Source organism: Phyllobates terribilis, unplaced genomic scaffold (assembly GCF_046119375.1).
Source record: "Phyllobates terribilis strain yellow unplaced genomic scaffold, ASM4611937v1 Scaffold_3__8_contigs__length_932513732, whole genome shotgun sequence".
NCBI classification, from domain to species: Eukaryota; Metazoa; Chordata; class Amphibia; order Anura; family Dendrobatidae; genus Phyllobates; species Phyllobates terribilis.
The window spans coordinates 528,382,216-528,402,182 of NW_027362763.1; the positions used below are offsets into that span (position 1 = coordinate 528,382,216).

At 43.9% G+C, this 19,967-nt stretch overlaps 1 protein-coding gene across 1 annotated transcript in view; it reads right to left on the bottom strand.

Annotated features, from left to right (window-relative positions):
• Positions 1-19,967, bottom strand: part of SLC2A12 (solute carrier family 2 member 12) — a 106,194-nt gene that overhangs the window by 21,830 nt on the left and 64,397 nt on the right. The window contains exons 2-3 of the mRNA XM_073673227.1: positions 18,247-19,575; positions 13,411-13,533 (exon numbers count right to left, since the gene is read on the bottom strand). Of these exons, the coding sequence (XP_073529328.1) occupies positions 13,411-13,533; positions 18,247-19,575 (1,452 nt within the window). The remainder of the gene's footprint in view (positions 1-13,410; positions 13,534-18,246; positions 19,576-19,967) is intronic.

Genomic DNA, 19,967 nt, shown 5'->3' on the forward strand with positions numbered 1-19,967 from the left:
CCTTGGTGCACTGGCGTCGTATGCCGTCGTGCGACCCTGGTCGGATCGGGTGAATACCTAGTTAAGCCCCTCCAGGCATTCACTCTCCGGCACGGTCCAGTGGAATCACTACAATCACACGCACACGCCGCTCAGCCCGGGCGTGTGCATTACAGCATGCTCAGGCCATGGTTCCCGTTGAGCCCCACGGCCTTCGCTCTCTGAGATGTTTTCCAGCGAATACGTGCATTAAAAATAAATAAATACATTTTTTTTTTCCTTAGCTAGTTCCAGGCGAAGTAAGCACCCGTCCAGATGGATCTTTCTGCACTCGTTCCTGCGGATCCGCCACGGTACTTTGGGGATCCAAAACAAAGTCGTGCATTTGTGGAGCAATGCATGCTACACTTCAAGGCCTACCCTCTCTATTTTCCTTCCGATTGGGCTAAAGTGGCCTTTATGATTGACTACCTAGCGGGTGATGCCTTGAAATGGGTCACCCCCCTATGGGAAGCATGGGATCCTGTCGTCCTTGACCTGCAGGCCTTCCTGGTGGCCTTTCGTATGGTCTTCGAGGACCCTAACCCTGAAGCCAGTACAAAATGTACTTTTCAGGTTATCCCCCCTGTACCCTCCCTTATCTTCCCGTCCTTTGAGGCCCACACAGTCAGACTCTACCGGCCCTTCTCCCTGCGAGTGGCGGTTGTCTATCGCCCCCCAGGTCCCCCCCGTCAATTCCTGGATCACTTTGCTGCCTGGCTTACAAATTTTCTATCCTGCGACATCCCCACGATAATCATGGGAGACTTTAACATCCCAATTGGCGATCCTCTTTCCCCATCTGCCACGCATCTTTTATCATTAACCTCCTCCTTCGGCCTTTCACAGCTTGCTAATTCTCCTACACATGAGGACGGGAACACATTGGACCTGATCTTCTCCCGGCTTTGCTCAGTACATGACTTTACTAACTCTCCCCTTCCACTCTCTGACCATAATCTTCTTTCATTCTCTGTCAAGAACTGTGACTTTACTCAAGACACTCCCACCGTCCACACTTATAGAAATTTACGCGCCATTAACACCCAGAAATTTATAAAAAGGTTGCAATCATCATTGGCCCCAATCTCCTCCCTCTCATGTCCCGAATCTGCATTGAAGCATTATAACAAAATAATGCTATGCGCCCTGGATGAAGCCGCACCTCCTACACAAAGAACAATTCGGCATAGACGGCGACAACCCTGGCACACGCCTCAAACACGTCTTCTCCAGAGGTACTCCAGGTGCGCTGAACGGCTGTGGAGAAAATCAAATCTGCCCGAAGATTTCCTCCACTATAAATTTATGCTGAAAACATATAACTCTGCCCTTCACCTCTCCAAACAAACCTACTTTAACAACCTCATCATCTCACTTTCCAATAATCCTAAACGACTCTTTGACACGTTTCATTCTCTCCTCAATCAAACAGCACAGGCCCCGACCACCGACCTCAGCGCTGACGATCTGGCTAACTATTTCAAAGAAAAAATTGACCATATCCGACAGGAAATTTTCTCCCAATCCCCAAATGTTATGCATGCTCCCCCCCGCCACATTGTATCTTGCTCATTTTCTGACTTCGAAACAGTCACGGAAGATGAAGTGATCAGGCTCCTTGCATCTTCTCGCCCTACCACCTGCACCAGCGACCCTATTCCCTCATATCTCCTTCAGTCCCTTGCTCCAGCTGTCACCTCTCACCTAACTAAAATTTTCAACCTTTCCCTCTCATCTGGTATCTTTCCCTCTTCTTTTAAACACGCCAGCATACAACCATTACTTAAAAAACCATCCCTCGACCAGAACTGCACGGCCAACTACAGACCTGTTTCCAATCTTCCCTTTATCTCTAAACTCCTGGAACGCCTGGTCCACTCCCGTCTAATCCGCTATCTCTCAGACAACTCTCTTCTTGACCCTTTACAATCTGGTTTCCGCTCTTTACATTCTACTGAAACTGCCCTCACTAAAGTCTCTAATGATCTACTAACAGCTAAATCTAATGGTCACTACTCCCTGCTGATTCTCCTGGATCTCTCTGCAGCATTTGACACTGTGGATCACCAGCTCCTCCTCACTATGCTCCGCACTATTGGCCTCAAGGACACGGTTCTCTCCTGGTTCTCCTCTTATCTCTCTGACCGCTCCTTCTCTGTGTCTTTTGCCGGCTCCTCCTCCTCCCTACTTCCTCTTACTGTCGGGGTTCCTCAAGGATCAGTCCTAGGCCCCCTTCTTTTCTCTTTATACACCGCTCCTATTGGACAAACAATCAGTAGATTCGGTTTTCAGTACCATCTCTATGCTGATGACACCCAATTATACACCTCTGCTCCGGACATCACCCCTGCATTACTACAAAAGACCAGTGATTGTCTTTCTGCTGTGTCTAACATTATGTCCTCCCTCTACCTAAAACTGAATCTGTCAAAAACTGAACTACTCGTCTTTCCTCCCTCCATTAATCTACCTGTGCCCGATATTGCCATCTCCGTTTGTGGCTCAACCATTACTCCCCAGCTACAAGCCCGCTGTCTTGGGGTCATTTTTGATTCAGATCTTTCTTTCACTCCTCACATCAAATCACTCGCTCGTTCATGTCATCTACACCTCAAAAACATCTCAAGAATCAGGACTTTTCTCACCTTTGACTCGGCAAAAACTCTTACTGTCGCTCTTATTCATTCTCGTCTTGACTATTGCAACGCTCTACTAATCGGTCTCCCTCTTACTAAACTCTCCCCTCTCCAATCCGTCCTGAACGCAGCAGCCAGGATCATATTCCTCGCCAACCGCTACTCAGATGCCTCTTCCCTGTGCCAGTCATTGCATTGGTTGCCCATCCAATATAGAGTTCGTTTTAAACTTATCACGCTTACCCACAAAGCGCTCCATGCTTCAGTACCCCCCTACATCTCCTCCCTTGTCTCAGTCTACCACCCTACACGTGCCCTCCGTTCTGCAAATGACTTGAAACTAAAATCCTCCATAATCCGAACTTCCCACTCCCGTCTCCAAGATTTCTCGCGTGCTGCGCCAATTCTCTGGAATGCACTACCCAGGACAGTTCGATTAATTCCCAATACCCACAGTTTCAAGCGAACCCTAAAAACACATTTCTTTAGACTGGCGTATCACCTAAACACACTCTGTCCATCCCAGCTTTCCCCCATATTAAAATCTTCTTCAACTTCGGGTTCAAACCAACCATGCACATAAAAGCCTCTGTCAGGACTGCACACATACTGGCTGGCGACCAGTCCATGTATTATTATTTATCCTATTCAGTATATCAAGGCTGCATTATACAATATATGTACTTTTTACCTTTTGTGTCTCCCCCACTTCCTCATAGACTGTAAGCTCGCGAGCAGGGCCCTCACTCCGTTCGATATGAGATATGCTTATTCTGTATTGTCTGTATAAGTCCCCCCTAAAATTTGTAAAGTGCTGCGGAATATGTTGGCGCTATAAAAATAAACTATTATTATTATTATTATAAGCCCCTGCTGAAGCTTCACTTCCCAATATCCCGGAGCAGCCCCGACGGGTAATGTGTGTGGGTAGCGCAATAGTCCTCCAGCCCAATGAGACTACTGCCCACCCAGAATCCTCACAGGGTCACTACGCTTTCCGGAATACTTCTCCCAACCTCAAGAGGCAGTCCAGACGTGCTAGACGTAGAGGCAAGCCGTCATGCCAGGGTCTGTCCTCCCTGAGACCTCCTGACCCCAACCTTGAAGTCCCTACTGAAGCTTCATCTCCCTGTATCCCGGAGAAGCCCCAACGGGTAATGTGCGTGGGTAGTGCACCAGTTCTCCTGCCCGAAGAGACTTCTGCCCATCCAGACTCCACACAGGAGAACTTCCTGCACCCGGCATCAGATGCTTCACCCACTTTAACCGGTCTGCATGTCCAAGGATGCTCCAAAGCTGTGGTTACCTCAGAGTCTGTGCACCCCTACTACCTGGCGGAGGACCCCCTGTTGCCTCCTGAATCCTCCGGGATACCACTCGATGACAAATGGAGTGAGACTTCTCTACACTCGGTACTCGATACTTTGTCTGCTTCGTCCTGTGAGCCTGACAATGGGTACCCCAAAGTGGTAGTTACCCCCGAGTCTCTACACCCCTCCGACCAGGCGGAGGACCTCCAGTTGTCTCCAGAACCCTTCGGGGTGCTACCTGGTAGCGAAAGGACAGAGACTCTCCTATACTCTGTACCTGATACCTCGCTCGCTTCGTCCAGTGAGTCCAACCTAGGGTACTCTGAAGCAGAGGTTACCCATGAGTCTCTACACTCTTCTGACCAGGCGGAGGACCTCCAGTTGTCTCCAGAACCCTTTGGGGTGCCACCTGGTGGTGAATGGACAGAGACTTTCCTATACTCGGTACCCGATACCTCGCCTGCTTCCTCCAGTGAGTCCGACCTTGTGTACTCTGAAGCAGATGTTTTCTCTGAGCCTCTGCACTCTTCTGACCCGGCGGAGGACCTCCAGTTGTTTCCTGAATTCTCCGGGGTACCACCAGATAACAAAGAGACAGTGACTTTTCCTCATTATGTACCTGATAACCCGTCTATTTCTTCCTGTGAGCTTGACAAGATGTACCTCGAAGCAGAGATTACCCCCAAGTCTCTGTCCCCCTCCAACCCGGTGAAGGACTTCCAGTTGTCTCCTGTACCCTCTGGGGTGCCACCTGAAAATATGTGGAGAGAGACTTCCTTGTGTGCTGTTCCTGGTACTCCACCCGTTTCGTCTGTTGCTAAGGATGGCAGGATAGGAGGTAGCATCCTAGCTAACCAGATGGGATCAATTTTTTCTGTGGACAGTGGAAGTGATCTCCTTGAAGTGAACGACTGGTCCTCGAATTCCCTGCGGAAGATTCTGGCAGGCCTGAAGAAGAGGGGGCGTAAGGGGGGGGGTACTGTAACATACCTGGCGGCGTCCTTGCATGGTGGTCCATCTCCCACTGTGCAAGAGCGTGCACTTGATCTCCAATCCAGAATGTCTCTCTGGCTTCCCTCCATGCTGTCTGTTTGTGTCTGTTTCTGCTGCTTAAGGGCGGCGCCCGATCACTTCCTGCTTTTTGTACCTGCTGTGGGTCACACCCCTTGTGCGTCCTCAGCCTATTGCTGTCTGTCACCTGGTATATAGCTCAGCTGCTCCCATCTATCCCTGCCTGAGCATAGTGTTTCATTCAGTGTGTGCTTTCACTCTGAAGGAGCCAGGTCCCGTTCTTTGTCTCCTGTCTTGCGGTATCAGTTCCCGTGTCTGAACTGAGTCCTGTCTATGTCTCCTGCCTAGCGGTATCAGTTCCCGTGTCTGAACTGAGTCCTGTCTATGTCTCCTGCCTTGCGGTATCAGTTCCCGTGTCTGAACTGAGTCCTGTCTATGTCTCCTGCCTTGCGGTATCAGTTCCCGTGTCTGAGCTGAGTCCTGTCTTTGTCTCCTGCCTTGCGGTATCAGTTCCTGTGTCTGAACTGAGTCCTGTCTGTGTACTCTTGCCTGCTGCCTTTCCTGGAGGCTGTATTTCCAGGCCTGTCTGAACACGCTCCTAGCCTGTTCCTCCCGCCTTCTAGGGGCCGATTACCTAGATCCGTTCCTGTATCTTGTCTGTCCTGTCTGTACACGCTCCTTGCCTGTTCGTCCCGCCTCTCTGGGGGCCGATTACCCAGACCTGCTCTTGTATCTTGTCTGTCCTGTCTGAACACGCTCTTGCCTGTTCGTCCCGCCTCTCTGGGGGCCGTATTCCCAGACCCGCTCCTGTGTCCCGCTGCAGTGTAGGTCTCGTCCGTACACTCAGTTCCAGTCTGTACTCTCTCCTATCCTTTACCTGTTTTGCCTCTATGTCCGTTCCCTTCCTTTTTCTGCAGAGTCTGAACTCGTACCTAACTCCTGCTTGTTGTCTCTGTACTCCCGTTTGTGAGTTTGTGGTCCACTCGCTACTTCACTGCAAGTACCCTGTGGGTATCTGGCTCTGCCTTTCCCTTCCTGTCTGTTCCGTGTGAACAGAGCCCTGTCCCCCCTACTCAGCCTTGCCTGCTCTGACTCCTTTGCTCACCGCTCCGGCGGTTCTAGCCTGCTCTGACTCCTTTGCTTACCGCTCCGGCGGTTCTAGTCTGCTCTGACTCCTTTGCTTACCGCTCCGGCGGTTCTAGTCTGCTCTGACTCCTTTGCTTACCGCTCCGGCGGTTCTAGCCTGCTCTGACTCCTTTGCTCGCTGCTCCGGCAGCCTTGCTCCGCTCTGACCCTTTTGCTCGCTGCTCCGGCAGTCTCGCTCCACTCTTGCTCACCGCTCCAGGCGGCCTCGTCCTGCTTTACTCTTGCTCACTACTCCGGCAGTCTCGCTCAGCTCTGACCCTTTGTTCACCGCTCCTGGCGGCCTTGTCCTGCTCTACTCTTGCTCACCGCTCCAGGCGGCCTTGTCCTGCCCTGTTCTCGCTCACTTCTCTGGGCGGCCTCACTCTGCTGTGTTTGTCCGCCACATCTGTGGTTCTGTTCCTGAGTCCCAGTGTGTACGGGGTCCTATCCCGCCAGTGTCCCTACCTGCTAGTGCCTCCCTGTCTGCACTCTAGCTGTGCTTGCCTGTCCCCCTCTGCCTGTATTGTTCCTGAGTCCCAGTGTGTACTGGGTCCTATCCCGCCTGTGTTCCTACCTGCTAGTGCCTCCCTGTCTGCACTCTAGCTGTGCTTGCCTGTACCCCCCTGCCTGCATACCCACCTGCCTGCATACCAGTCGTGCCTGCCTATACCCACCAGTCTGTGTGCCAGCCTACCAGTCTGTTCCTGTATTCCCCTGTGTGGGTCAACAGCCGTGTCCGGGGTCTGTCCTGGAGTAGCACCTGGTCCCTCTGCTCGGTTCCTCCTTGGTGCACTGGCGTCGTATGCCGTCGTGCGACCCTGGTCGGATCGGGTGAATACCTAGTTAAGCCCCTCCAGGCATTCACTCTCCGGCACGGTCCAGTGGAATCACTACAATCACACGCACACGCCGCTCAGCCCGGGCGTGTGCATTACAGCCAGTGGTGGGTACTGTCTAAGGGGAACAGAGTGCTGTCCTCTCCTTGCAGAAAAGGGTGATTTCCACTTCTTGCCCTGCTTGTTTAAATAGATCGATATTCCCTCCTACCGGAGGTGTCCTACCTCACTTCCGAGGGGCGAGGTTCTTAGCTATTACTTGTCATGGTGACGCTATATACAATGTCGCGCTGTCACCATGCGGTAAAATCACATGTCAATACTCATCACACATAATTGCGTTTTACACCGCCTCTTTAAGAGGTGTTATGATATAGATATAGTTCTCTTACTTTGTAAGAGGCGATACACTTCCAATACCATTTTAACTTGATAGGCTGCACCTACCCAGTGTATGTCACGTGGAATCCTGTTTACTCATGCCAATCCATAGGAACCACCGCGTCCTGGTAACCACCATCGCCCGGCATATTGAACACGCCAGGACTCGGCAATATCATGTCTGGGGGAGCAACTATAGACACCACCTCCCAAATGCATGCTGGCTTCAAATGCGGCGAAACAGCTACGGTCTCCCGGCAAACGGATGGATTATGCCGCAACCACATCACATCCGGGGGCACCAAAAGACACTCGACCTCCTAATTCTATGTCATCCTCAGCCACATCATGGTATCTATGGTTACCTTGTTGATTCACATGTCGGGATTTGCGGCGTCATATACGGGGTCACGTTAGGAGCAGCATTTGGATACATCTAACGTAACTTTTATCTCCTATTAGGATTAAGCTATTTGTTGGTGTCACTACTAGAATCATATCCGGAGATCTTGACAGGTATCGTACTCCACTAGTATATCGTTCCCTACATCTCATAGTGTCCATATCATTATTGTAGGCACGGGAATAAATGTAGAAATATAAAACTTCCCATAATCGCCACATGTATCCCTCATATAATCCCATTATCATCTCTTTATGAATATCTTATGATTGTAAGTGTTATTAATGAGTTCAATTTATTAGGCTGAGAACATGTATTATTTCCCATATATGTTTATAATCTATTCTTTCCTAGGTATACCTTTGTCCCTCTTTCCATATTATAGATTATAGGTTTCATATCCAGGTTAATCGAAAAGCTAAATCAAAATACGTATCAATCCTCTCGTGGAGCTTTCAAGATACAGCCACTTAAGAGGTCAGTCACATGCGCCAGCCGAAATCCAAAAAACAACACATTGTCCGCAGCAATGTTCAAATCTCAAATGACACCTTTAGGTGTTCAGTATGTACAAAAACCAGATTCTTAAGCATTATCATATCAGTCGGGACACAGTATTCCCTCAGGTCATGAATAAAGTCAATTTTTGTCTCATTTATGTAAGGGGAATCAGTAAATCATGTAATAATCTTATACAAATGGTATTATATTTACCAATGAAGGTCTCCCGAGGCCTAGATGAAGCAGCTATAATTCAGTTGCTCATTCAACCCTGCTGGGCTAATAGTGCCCAGGCAGAATATCCACCTAGCCTCTTTTTGTAGCAGGGTTTTATTAACATCCCCTCCTCTACTACTAGGTTTTACACAATCTATGCCAATGAAATAAATAACCTTGCCATGTCCCCCATGATCCTGATTAACATGTTTGGCTATCTGTGTATCTCTTTTATTTGAGATGTCGCCCAAGTGTTCTCCTACTCTCCTCCCTAGATCTCTCATGGTTTTCCCCACATATTCCTTTCCACATATACAGGTTGCTTTATAAACCACAAATTTAGTTCGGCAGTTGGGTAAAATGCCTGATTTCAATGCATTCACCCGTGGTATTGTTAGTGACGTTTTTCGTGGTTACCATGTTTGGGCATGCTATGCATCCCCTGCATCTAAAGTTACCCAGAAGTCTTTTTGGTAGCCAAGTTTGGTTACCCTTTGGCATCATGAAGTGCCTTCGTGTTATTCTGTCACCAACTGATCGATCCTTTCTGAAGGTGATTTGCTGTTTAGATCCTATAATATCCTTCAGATCTTTATCCATTGTTAAGATATCCCAGTAGTTTTCAATTATTGTTCTTGCCCCATTATCATATGTTGCCACCATCCTAATGCTATCAGTTTCTTCTATTTTCCTATTCTTGGGAGAAAGCGGGGCTACCCTATCCTGGCCTAGCGCAAACTGGTATGCCTTTCTCAGAACCCAATCTGGGCCACCCTGGTCAAGAAACCTCAAATGCAGATCCTTAGTCTGTTTTATAAATTCAGAAGTGGTTGAACAATTTCTTTTCAACTTAAGGTATTGACCTTTAGGAATACCCCTCTTCAGTGGGGGCAGATGATGGCTCTCCCACAGAAGAAGGGAATTGGTCTCGGTCGGTTTACGATATACAGTAGTGCTCAAAGTGCCTTCCTCACATTTAGTGATTAACACATCCAAGAATGGCAACTGTTGGAAATCTATCTCCCATGTAATTTTGAGTTCAAGGTCATTGATGTTGATCATCTCCACAAAGGCCACAAATGTATCTCTAGGCCCTTTCCACAAGATCAGTATATCATCAATATACCTTGCACAAAGTTCTATATGGGCAATATAGGTATCGCTGTTATAAAAAAAAAAAAACCCTTTCCTCCCACCAGCCCAAGAGCAGGTTTGCGTACATAGGGGTGCGTGAATTCCCCATGGCCGTGCCTCTGAGCTGGTGGTAGGTTTTCCTATCAAATTGGAAGTAATTACTTGTTAATGTAAAACTCAACAATTTGAGTATTGGGTCATGGGCCTGAAACTGTGTACCTATGGATGAGAGGAAGTACTTCACTGCCTCGACACCTTTTTCATGCGGTATCGAGGAGTACAGTGCCTCTACGTCAATACTTGGCAGCCACATCAGGCTGTCCACCTGAATATCCTCCAACTTCCTCTGCAGATCCATCGTATCTCTGGTGTATGAGGGGAGGGCCAGAACAAAGGGCCTAAGCACCTGATCAAGGTGCACCCCAATATTCTGACCCAACTCCTCAATGCCCAACACAATGGGTCTGCCCCTAATCAGATAGAGGCCCTTGTGGACCTTGAGTAATGCATAAAATGTTGCTATTCTTGAATATGTTGGGACCAAGAACTCATTCATTCTTACTTATCAGATTGTCATTCATCGCCTCTGTTAACATTAGAGTCAGCTTATCTACAAGGCATGGGATAGGATTGTTAGATACCATAGTGTACCCCTCCTTATCAGAGAGCTATCTAGAACACATATCTCTATAGTCCTGAGCATTCATCAGTACTATATTTCCCCCTTTATCTGATTTTTTACAGATTATAGTATCATCTCTTTCCAATTTCACCAGGGCCCTCATTTGTTCTTTAGACAGATTCGGGTTAAAATTGTTCTGATCTATCTTTGTTAGCTCATTACTGACCATGTTGACAAAAATGTCTATGGAAGAAAGATCACCAGACACCGGAGACATTTTTGTACTTCTATTCTTTAGGGAGATAAAAGGTCCAAGACCTGTCAAACTCGCCGGACATTCTCTCAGCGATGTCAATTCTCTGATGTTAGGTAAAAGGTCAGGCGGAATATTCAAATCAGTGCAAAGTTGTTTATCCTGCATTGTAAAATACTTCTGCCACCTTAATTTACTCACAAAAAGGTTCAAATCTAACACCCAATTAAGCAAACAAAAGTTGCTAGTTGGTACAAAGGTGAGCCCTTTACTTAGGACCGACATTTCTGCAGTAGTGAGTGATCTATCAGACAGATTAATAATTTGGGCTGTATTAAGTGTAGTTATCTCTACAGATTTCGGTTTCTGAGCAGGTAGCTCCGGTCAAAAAAACAGTATTTGGTGATGGACCTTTAGATCGTCTTCCCCTATATTTCCCTCTACCCCTTCCGCTCTGTCTTTGCTATCTCCCTGTTATTTCACTGTCCAAATGTTCAGAATCTGTGGATGAGATATCCTTTTCCTTATCTCTAAGCTCTCTCCCAAAAACTGATAGACCTTATTATGTTTAAAATCTTGGGAATCTCTCAGGTATTGTCTATGCTTGAGTTCTTTTAGGTGGTATTGGAACATTTCTATGGTATTCTGGAGTGCACTCTCTTTATTTTTAAATTCAGGGTCACTCTGAAATTGTTTGGTAAGATCTATTTGTTCTCTAAGTTTTTCATTCAATACTGTCAGTTTAGTTTTTTCCTCCTCTAGCAATATTTGCATGAATCTTAGTGAATTTTCTGTGGCCTCCTTCTCCCACCTAGACAATAATTGTGTGTTCCTATTACGAGCAGCAGGTAGCAATGTAATTCTCAATCCCCTTGGTACTATAGAGTTTTTTATATAACTTTCTAAACTCTGTATTTCCCACCATGAAACTATTTGCTCTTTATAGAGTCGTTTGAGCTCTTGAAAGGCAGCATTAAAAGTTGGTGTATATTTTTTGGGGAGAAACTTCTTTTAGAGAAGATATCTTTTGCTTCATTCAACCATTGGTCAGTATTGAGTCCAACCGATAAAAATTCTGCCATATCCGGCGTATCAATAACCAATATAGCTCAGTAGCCTGGTCAATGTTGCAGGTCCAATCTTTCAAAGTAGTAATCAAGTATTAAGCATGGAAAGACTCATTAAAACCTAAACTTTTAATTATGCATTTAAAAACTAGTATAACCCAGGATATAATAATCCAAAAACAATTTCCTAGGTACATAGGTGGATCCTATTAGCAAATAAGACACCACAGGTCCTAATGGTACTGATTTATGAAGTATAAATTCCACTAATTCAGATAATTCGCTTATATAATCACCTTGACAACTAGAACTAACAGAAAAAAGTGTCATAGTGCAAGTAAATGTGCAAAAAAGTTTTGATCTCACCCATTCCAGCTGTTGAGGGTAACCATATCCGACCACTTTCTACGGATATCCACGAACCGCTGATGGAACCTATTTGCCCTGTCGTGTCCTCTGCATTTGCTCACACCCTAGCAAGGGAAGTACCCAAGTATGGTCTTAAATAGGTAGCCCATAAGCCTCCCGATGCGTTTCTTTTCTCAGTCTTGAGATGTCATCAGGGGAATGTACTTGGGGAAAATATTACACTTAAAGGACATGAGGTCCATATTGCTCCCTACTTCCTAGATCAGAAAGGTGCCTCAGTGCCCTCAAAGTGCTTGGTGCCAAAGAATAGAACAAAAAAAACGAAAAAAGAAAAGAAAAGAGAGACCCACAGTGGTGGGTATTCTCTAAGGGGAACAGATTGCTGTCCTCTCCCTGCAGAAAAGGGTGATGTCCACTTCCTTGCCCTGCTTGTTTAAATAGACCAATTTTCCCTCCTACCAGAGGCGTCCTACCTCTATGTAAGAGGTGATACACTTCCGATACCATTTTAACTGGATAGGCTCCACCTACCCAGTGTACATCACATGGCATCCTGTTTACTCATGACAATCCATAGCAACCACCTTCTTTTTCTTCCTCCCCTGCCCAGGAGATGTGGTATGATCAGACCATGTTCTAGCATGGTCAAACGAAGACATTTCACAGCACAGGAACATTTCATTTAAATACATCCAAATGTGGAAGTTATTATTATTCCAAGATTTGGTGACTAAAATGAGCTTTTTTCATGGGAAAACCTCTTTAATTAGCCTGTTAGGGTTATGGCTTGTTCACTATCATCGTTAGAAAAGGTCAGGTGATGCAAACTTTTACATGGCACTGTACTAGCCCATGAAATTGAGATAATCAACGTTATACCTTTCACTTCTCATTACATTTACTTTTATAACTGATCGGTGTATATGTACTATGAAACACTCCCATGAAGATTTTTTTTGTTAATTAATCTCTGTATATGTGTATGTGTTAATATACTCACCTGCATTCACAGGGATCCAGCTCCGTTCTGCTCCTCTTCTCAGTTACGTCACCGCTCTTCAGACTAGCTGGCTCACTTTATGCTCTATGTGTGAGCCAGAAATCTCTATTACAATGTAAGTCTACAGTATGGAGTCATAGACTTACATAGGCTTTCACTGTAAAATCCACTTCCGGGTCATACAGAGCGAAATGTGACCCCTAGAATCTGTAGAGCGGTAATGTCACTAAGAAGAGGAGCAGAACAGTGCTGAATCCCGGTAAAGGAGTAGGTGAATATATTAATACACTTATACTACATTACATACACATATTCTTAGTTTTTCCTTAAGAAAAATCATCTTTTTAAGGAAAAATGTATATATTTATCATACTTTTTATGCATTATTGCATGCTATTTTGTGTTAAAATTCTGAGTGGTAAAGTTAAGGCATTACTAACAGCAACAATTATGAAACTTTACAAATAATGTGATTGTGTGCTAGTTCAATTAAGTACACAAAAGAATTGTAAAGATCATCCTCACCGGTTAGTGTAAGGAACGTCAACGAGATGAGAAGATTCATGCCCCAGTTCATGCTACTTGTTATTGCAAAGGCTCGACCTTTTATCCCAGCAGGAAAGATTTCACTCTGTACTAGCCAAGCCACTGGAACACAGAAAAGCTGGAATGTTCAGTAAATGACTGATATTCATGACATTTGTGAGAAATAAAAACTGTAAACATGAAATAGTCACCAATAAACCTAAAGACACTACTGGGGGCAGCAGTACATATTACCAATGTTTGTATTACAATATTTGGCTTTTTTTATGTAGGCAATGCGAAACAGGTAATATTTTAATTTGTCATATAGTTTTAGTAAGTAATTACAGGTATTGCTGTGACCTGAGCAACCCATTCTATAAAAGTATCACACTTGTTAACCCCTTCAGAGATGATGGTAAAAAAAAAACCTGTATGGCAGCTTGTTTTTTTGCGGGACAAGATGAGGTAATGAGTAATTTATTTTTTTAGGGTGTTCACTGAAGGGGTTAACTTGTGGGACAGATTTATAGATCGATTTTTTCCTTTATGCTCCGCTCTATAGGCCTCAAGGACACCGTTCTCTCCTAGTTCTCCTTCTATCTCTCTGACCGCTCCTTCACTGTATCTTTTGCCGGGTCTTCTTCCTCTAATCTTCCCCTTACTATTGGGGTTCCTCAAGGCTCAGTCCTAGGCCCCCTCCTCTTCTCCTTATATAATTCCCCTATTGGACAAACCATCAGCGGGTTTGGTTTCCAGCATCATCTCTATGCTGATGACACCCAGCTATACACCTCTTCACCTGACATCACCCCCACTCTAATACAAAATACCAATGATTGTCTTTCTACTGTCTCTAACAACATGTCCTCCCTATATCTGAAACTGAATCTTTCTAAAACTGAACTCCTTGTGTTTCCTCCCTCTATTAACCTTACCTGTACCCAACTTTGTAATTTCCTTGGGTGGTGCAACCATAACTCCAAAGCAGCAAGCTTGCTGTCTTGGGGCCATATTTGACACACAACATTCCGTTATTTCCCATATACAATCACTCGCTCGTGTCACCTGCACCTTAAAAACATCTCCAGAATCCGACCTTTTCTCACCTTTGATACTGCATAAACTCTTTACTGTCGCTCTTATTCACTCTCATCTGGACTACTGCTACTCTCTTCTAATCGGTCTCCCTCTAAACAACTCTCTCCTCTCTAGATCATTCTGAATGCAGCAGCCATGGTCGTATTTCTATTAGGCCACTTCACCGACACCTCTACCCTGTGCCAGTCATTACACTGGTTACCTATTCACTACAGAGTACAATACAAACTCATCTCTCTCACCCACAAAGCTCTCCACAGTTCTGCACTGCCCTATAGCTCATCCCTCATTTCTATCATCCTTCCTGTGCCCTCGGTTCTGCAGCTGATCTAAGGCTAACATCCTCCATAATCAAACATCGCACCTCCGTCTCCAAGACTTCTCTCGTATTGCGCCAGTTTTCTAGAATGCTCTATTCCAAACTATTTGACTAATATCTAGCCCCCATGTTTTTAAGCATGCTTTAAAAACACATCTGTTTAGACAAGCCTATCATGTCAACTCAATAACCTAACTCTCCCTTGTTCCCTACTAAATATTAATCTTAATCTGCTCGTGCCTATTCACCTGTCTCCACATCCTCCATGCACCCAATAGCACTTAGACAGATACTGACTGATTACCACGTTCTACCTATTGTGTCCCCCTATTTCCATATAGATTGTAAACTTGTGAGCAGGGCCTTCACTCCTCTTGTAATCATTGGAAATGTGTTACATTTGTAGGGGTTTTACTCACTTGGGTGCGACGGGAGGAAAACAGGAAGCATGTTCCTTTAAAAGTTCATGTCCGTTTATTGCTTCATAAACCAAGAAGCCAAAAGGAAAACACAAACAGCCTATAGTTCAGGCAAACAAAGTAAAGTGTCCTTAGCAGGTCTCTGCTCAGCCAGGCTTGTGTGGCACATAGGCAGGCCTTCTCCCTCCAAACACACAGACCATGTCCCAAACAACGGCATCCATTTTAAAGGCTGTTAACCACACCCAGAGGTGAGGTATGTGGGTAGCTGGACCGGCAAACTCTCCAAGCTACCCATAACCCGGTCCCAGGTGCACCAAATGATCCTCTTAGTGCTTATGTGCACTAGAGAAACACTCCGGGTTACATCACAGAGGACAGACATCTCTGCGACACATACCTCCCATTGACTATGCAACCATTAGCCTCCTTACACATTGTATTGTTTTTATTGTCTGTACATGTCTCTACTTAATTGTAAAGTGCTGCGGAATATGTTGGCTCTATATAAATAAAAAATATTATTATTACTATTAGTAGTAGTAATGAATGTTATGTGAAATGTATCAAAAAGAAGTGAGAGTTGGCCAGTTAACAATTATGTGCACTCTTGAGGTACTATGGAGAAAATATTATGAAATTGCATTATGAGCATCTCATCATCATATCAAACCAATGGTTTGTGTAGCAAAAATGAGGGAAGAATAAAAAGGACAGCTGAGGGGAATCCAGAATAGATAAAGGCAAAAAGATAGCATTCTGTAAGTGTGAGGAACGGTATATAATAGCATGTGACGGCTTGAAAACTAACTTGCTCATTTAAGAGGTCTACCCACTTAAGATGAGTCTCCTGGATGTTTCATGAGAGTAGCCAAGCATACACTACACAATGGTTTACAGCTTTGATTCTTTAAATTGTGCTCTGAACAAAAATTTCTTCCCCCAAAACTTTCTAAATACACGCCTCAACTTTGAAATTGCAAAGCAAAGAAGGAAAAGTAGTAAAATTATGGAAATCACAAGATAAATAGACATGTTAATGATATGTAAGTGATGAAGTAATGGAAAAAAATGGAAAAACAACTCAATTTATTCTGTTCTGAGTATGAGCCGCCACATGCACAAATACAAGCACTTACACGCCTTTGCTGCTATCAATGAAGTTATTAATGGAATTTTCTGCCATGCTTAGTGCATTTGGGCATCATCAAAATGCACTGTGGCAGCTTCCTTTGCAATTGGCAACTAATGACATCTCGTATATGCTCAATGGGAGATAAGTCTGGAGATGCTGCAGGCCATGGTAGCAGGTTTAGGCCATGCATGTTGCTCATAGTAGCATGAGAAAGATGAGGCCTAATATTGTCACATTTTAAAAAGGCACCTCAGACACTTTTGAAAAATGCTGTACTATTGGTACTATGACCAAATCAATGTAATTAGTATACTAGGGAGGTCCAGCCTCTGTTCAGTAGACAAGCAACTATCAAAATAAATTTGCTGAACATTGGGTGACAAGACGATCATGGTGAAAGACATCAATGGAGGCTGAACTTGAGGTCCATCCTCTTCAAAGTTGAGTCCCACTTTTGTTTTGGATGCAATGATAGCAGGTGATTGCTCTCTAGACCAAGTGAGCAATGACATGAAGAGGTCTTCAAGAGGGATCATCACACTAGTCCTATTCTCGGTTCGGAAGGCATAATGTGGGGTGGCATAATGTACATTAGCTCTAGTCTGCATTCCAGGTACACTAACAGCTAGACATTACAATGTTGAGGAGTTTATGTCTGCAATCTACTATAGTTCTATTAAAATACTTACTGATCATTGTATTTCTTGGTTCCCAGCGTTATATAACTTCTGTGTGATCCAGAGTTTATTAGAAGTCAAATGACTCCGAAGAGGACTGATGTAATGCTGGAAACCGAGAAATATGGTGACTTGTAAGTATCGTGTTTCTCCGAAAATAAGACAGGGTTTTATATTTTTTTTTGCTCCAACGGATGAATCAGGGCTTATTTTCAGGGGATGTCTTATTTTTTTCCATGAACAACAATCCACATTTATTCTTGAACTAAAATATTAACATTTATTCAATTATAATCAATTATAATCATGTCATCACACAAACACAATGCATATACACATGTAAATAGACACCCACTGCACATGAGGTACATACCAGCCTGTCTCCTCTTCAGTTCCTCTAGACTCCCGCAGTTAGAGGACCTTTGGTGATATCATGATCACATGACCACCAAAGGTCCTTAAGCAGTCTTAACCTCAGAACAGAAATGCTTGGGTCCCCTAAGAGAGTGGGGATCCTGTGAAATTGCCTAGTTTGTCCCTCATCCACCTAATGCCAACCCTGCATACCAGCCTTTCTCCTCTTTAGTCCTCTAGACTCCTGCAGTGAAAGGACTTTTGGTGATATCATGGTCACATGACCATGATGTCACCAAAGGTCTTTAGGCAGTTTTAACCTTGGAATAAAAATACTGGGGGCCCCTAAGAGAATGGGAGTTCTTGACCAGCTTTCCCACCCCCCAAGCACCGGTCCTGACTCTAACAATTGCTTATTTTTGGAGTAGGGCTTATATTTCAAGTATACTCCAAAAATCCCGTAAAGTCATGCTAGACATTATTTTCTGGGTACGTCTTATTTTTAGGGAAACATGGTATTTTAATACAATTACACTATATTACAGACATATTTAGAAAGGTTTAGGGGATAACATTTTTGTCGTGAGTGCTTCTTTAAAGCTACTGAATTTGAATCAGAATTTTGATAACTGCATTCTTATTCAAATTCTGATGCCACATTTACCATCACCAAAATTCACCAAATTGATATGAGTTACATGTGTACCTCAGTATATGGATTCTGAAATGACATATTCTTGAGCAACATAAAGTATAAATGGATCATAGTTTACTCAGGTGTATACTCATTTGTAACTATAATGTAGACTAAAACAGCAACAAAACACTTACTTGGTCCTAAACCTATGGAAAATGCTGCTACATAAGACAGAAGACTGGCCAAATACAGCCATTTCATAAATACTGGAACATCTTCTTTCTTTTGGGTCATTTGAGGTCCTTCTGAGGAGCTTGGAGGTATCCGAGTTGTTGAATATTCCAGTTCGATCTCATTTTGTGAAACATTTAGCAAATATGTTTTAGATCTTGATAACTGATTGAATTCTTTCCAAAGAGATTCATTACTTTTGACTATTGTCACTTGTTTATATAAATAGGAGTCATCCAATGACTGGTTTAGTTGGGAATTGATTTTACAAATAGTGTTAAAATTAACATCAAGGTTAAGAGTTATGATTCCCATTGTAACTAGTGATGCAGCCATAACAGCTGACCCGATACAAAGAAAAGTCTTACTTCCTACACGATCTACAAAGAATGTTGCTGGAATTGTACTGACCACTTTAACAACTCCAATCCCTGTAGACGCAAGGCTTGCAGCTTCATTACTTTCATAGCCTACTGACTTTAACACTGTAGAGGCATAAAACAAGATATTTGGTTGCCCAGTAATTTGCACAAAGAAACTTAATGCTAAACCTATTAACAGACGAGCTCTCATGTTGTCCCTCGAACAAAATAAGTCCCAAAAATTATATTGGTATTCAGCTTTGATAGAAGATCTGATGGTCGTGAGTTCCTCATTGGTTTGTGAAGTTGCTCTTAGTTTTTGAAGAACTTTCCCTGCTGCCTCATCATTTCCCTTCATGATCAGAAAACGAGGGCTTGGTGGGAGAAAATACATAGCAATGGCTTGTAGAGCAGCTAAAGGAATGATGAGTCCAAACATATATTGCCAGCCATTGGCGACTGTTGCAAATACATAGTTAGAAATATAGGCCAGAAGAATGCCAACAACAATCATTAGTTCATTTAGAGACACCAGCATTCCTCTTTTATGCTGAGGAGCAATCTCTGCGATATAGACACAGGTTGCAATGGCAGATAAGGATATGGAAATTCCAATGACAATACGACCCGCAATGAGGCTTCCATAGGATGCAACGGCGATCAATAGCAGATTAGCAAAAACAAGTAAACAAGACGTGACCATGATTGTGATTCTCCTGCCGTAGTAGTCTATGAGAAATCCTCCAACAAGTGAGGCAAAAAGTGCTCCAATGAGAAGTGCACTCACTACTATTTCCTGCTGTTGACATGAAAGGTCTAGTGAGGTGTGTAGCTGAAGAAGAGCTCCTGAAATTATTCCTAATTCGTAGCCCACAAGTAGTCCACTTACGGCTGCTATTACCGATGACAGAATGATAAAAAATCCACATCCTAAAAAGAAAACAAAAATATTTAGTTATCTGAAGTAATGACAGTATTGACACTTTTAGCTCTGGATATTGTAACAAAATCTGTGATTATATCAGTTACAAATATACAATATTGAGATGCTGATAATTCTCACTTTTAATATAATTTTATATATTCAGGATCCAATTCACCAAGACTAGTATTTTGTACTCCAGTCTTGATAAAGAGTGAGTTGGAGAAAGATGTGCCAAAATCATGAAGAGGCGTGCACCCATTAAAAGAAAAGTGTTGTTAGAACATGACCTATTGTTTAAATCAGATTTTTTTGTGTTACATTTATTACTAAAAATGTTTTGCGATAATCAATATTTGAAAACTATATTAATGATCTTGCAATTTTCACCCTGGGATTA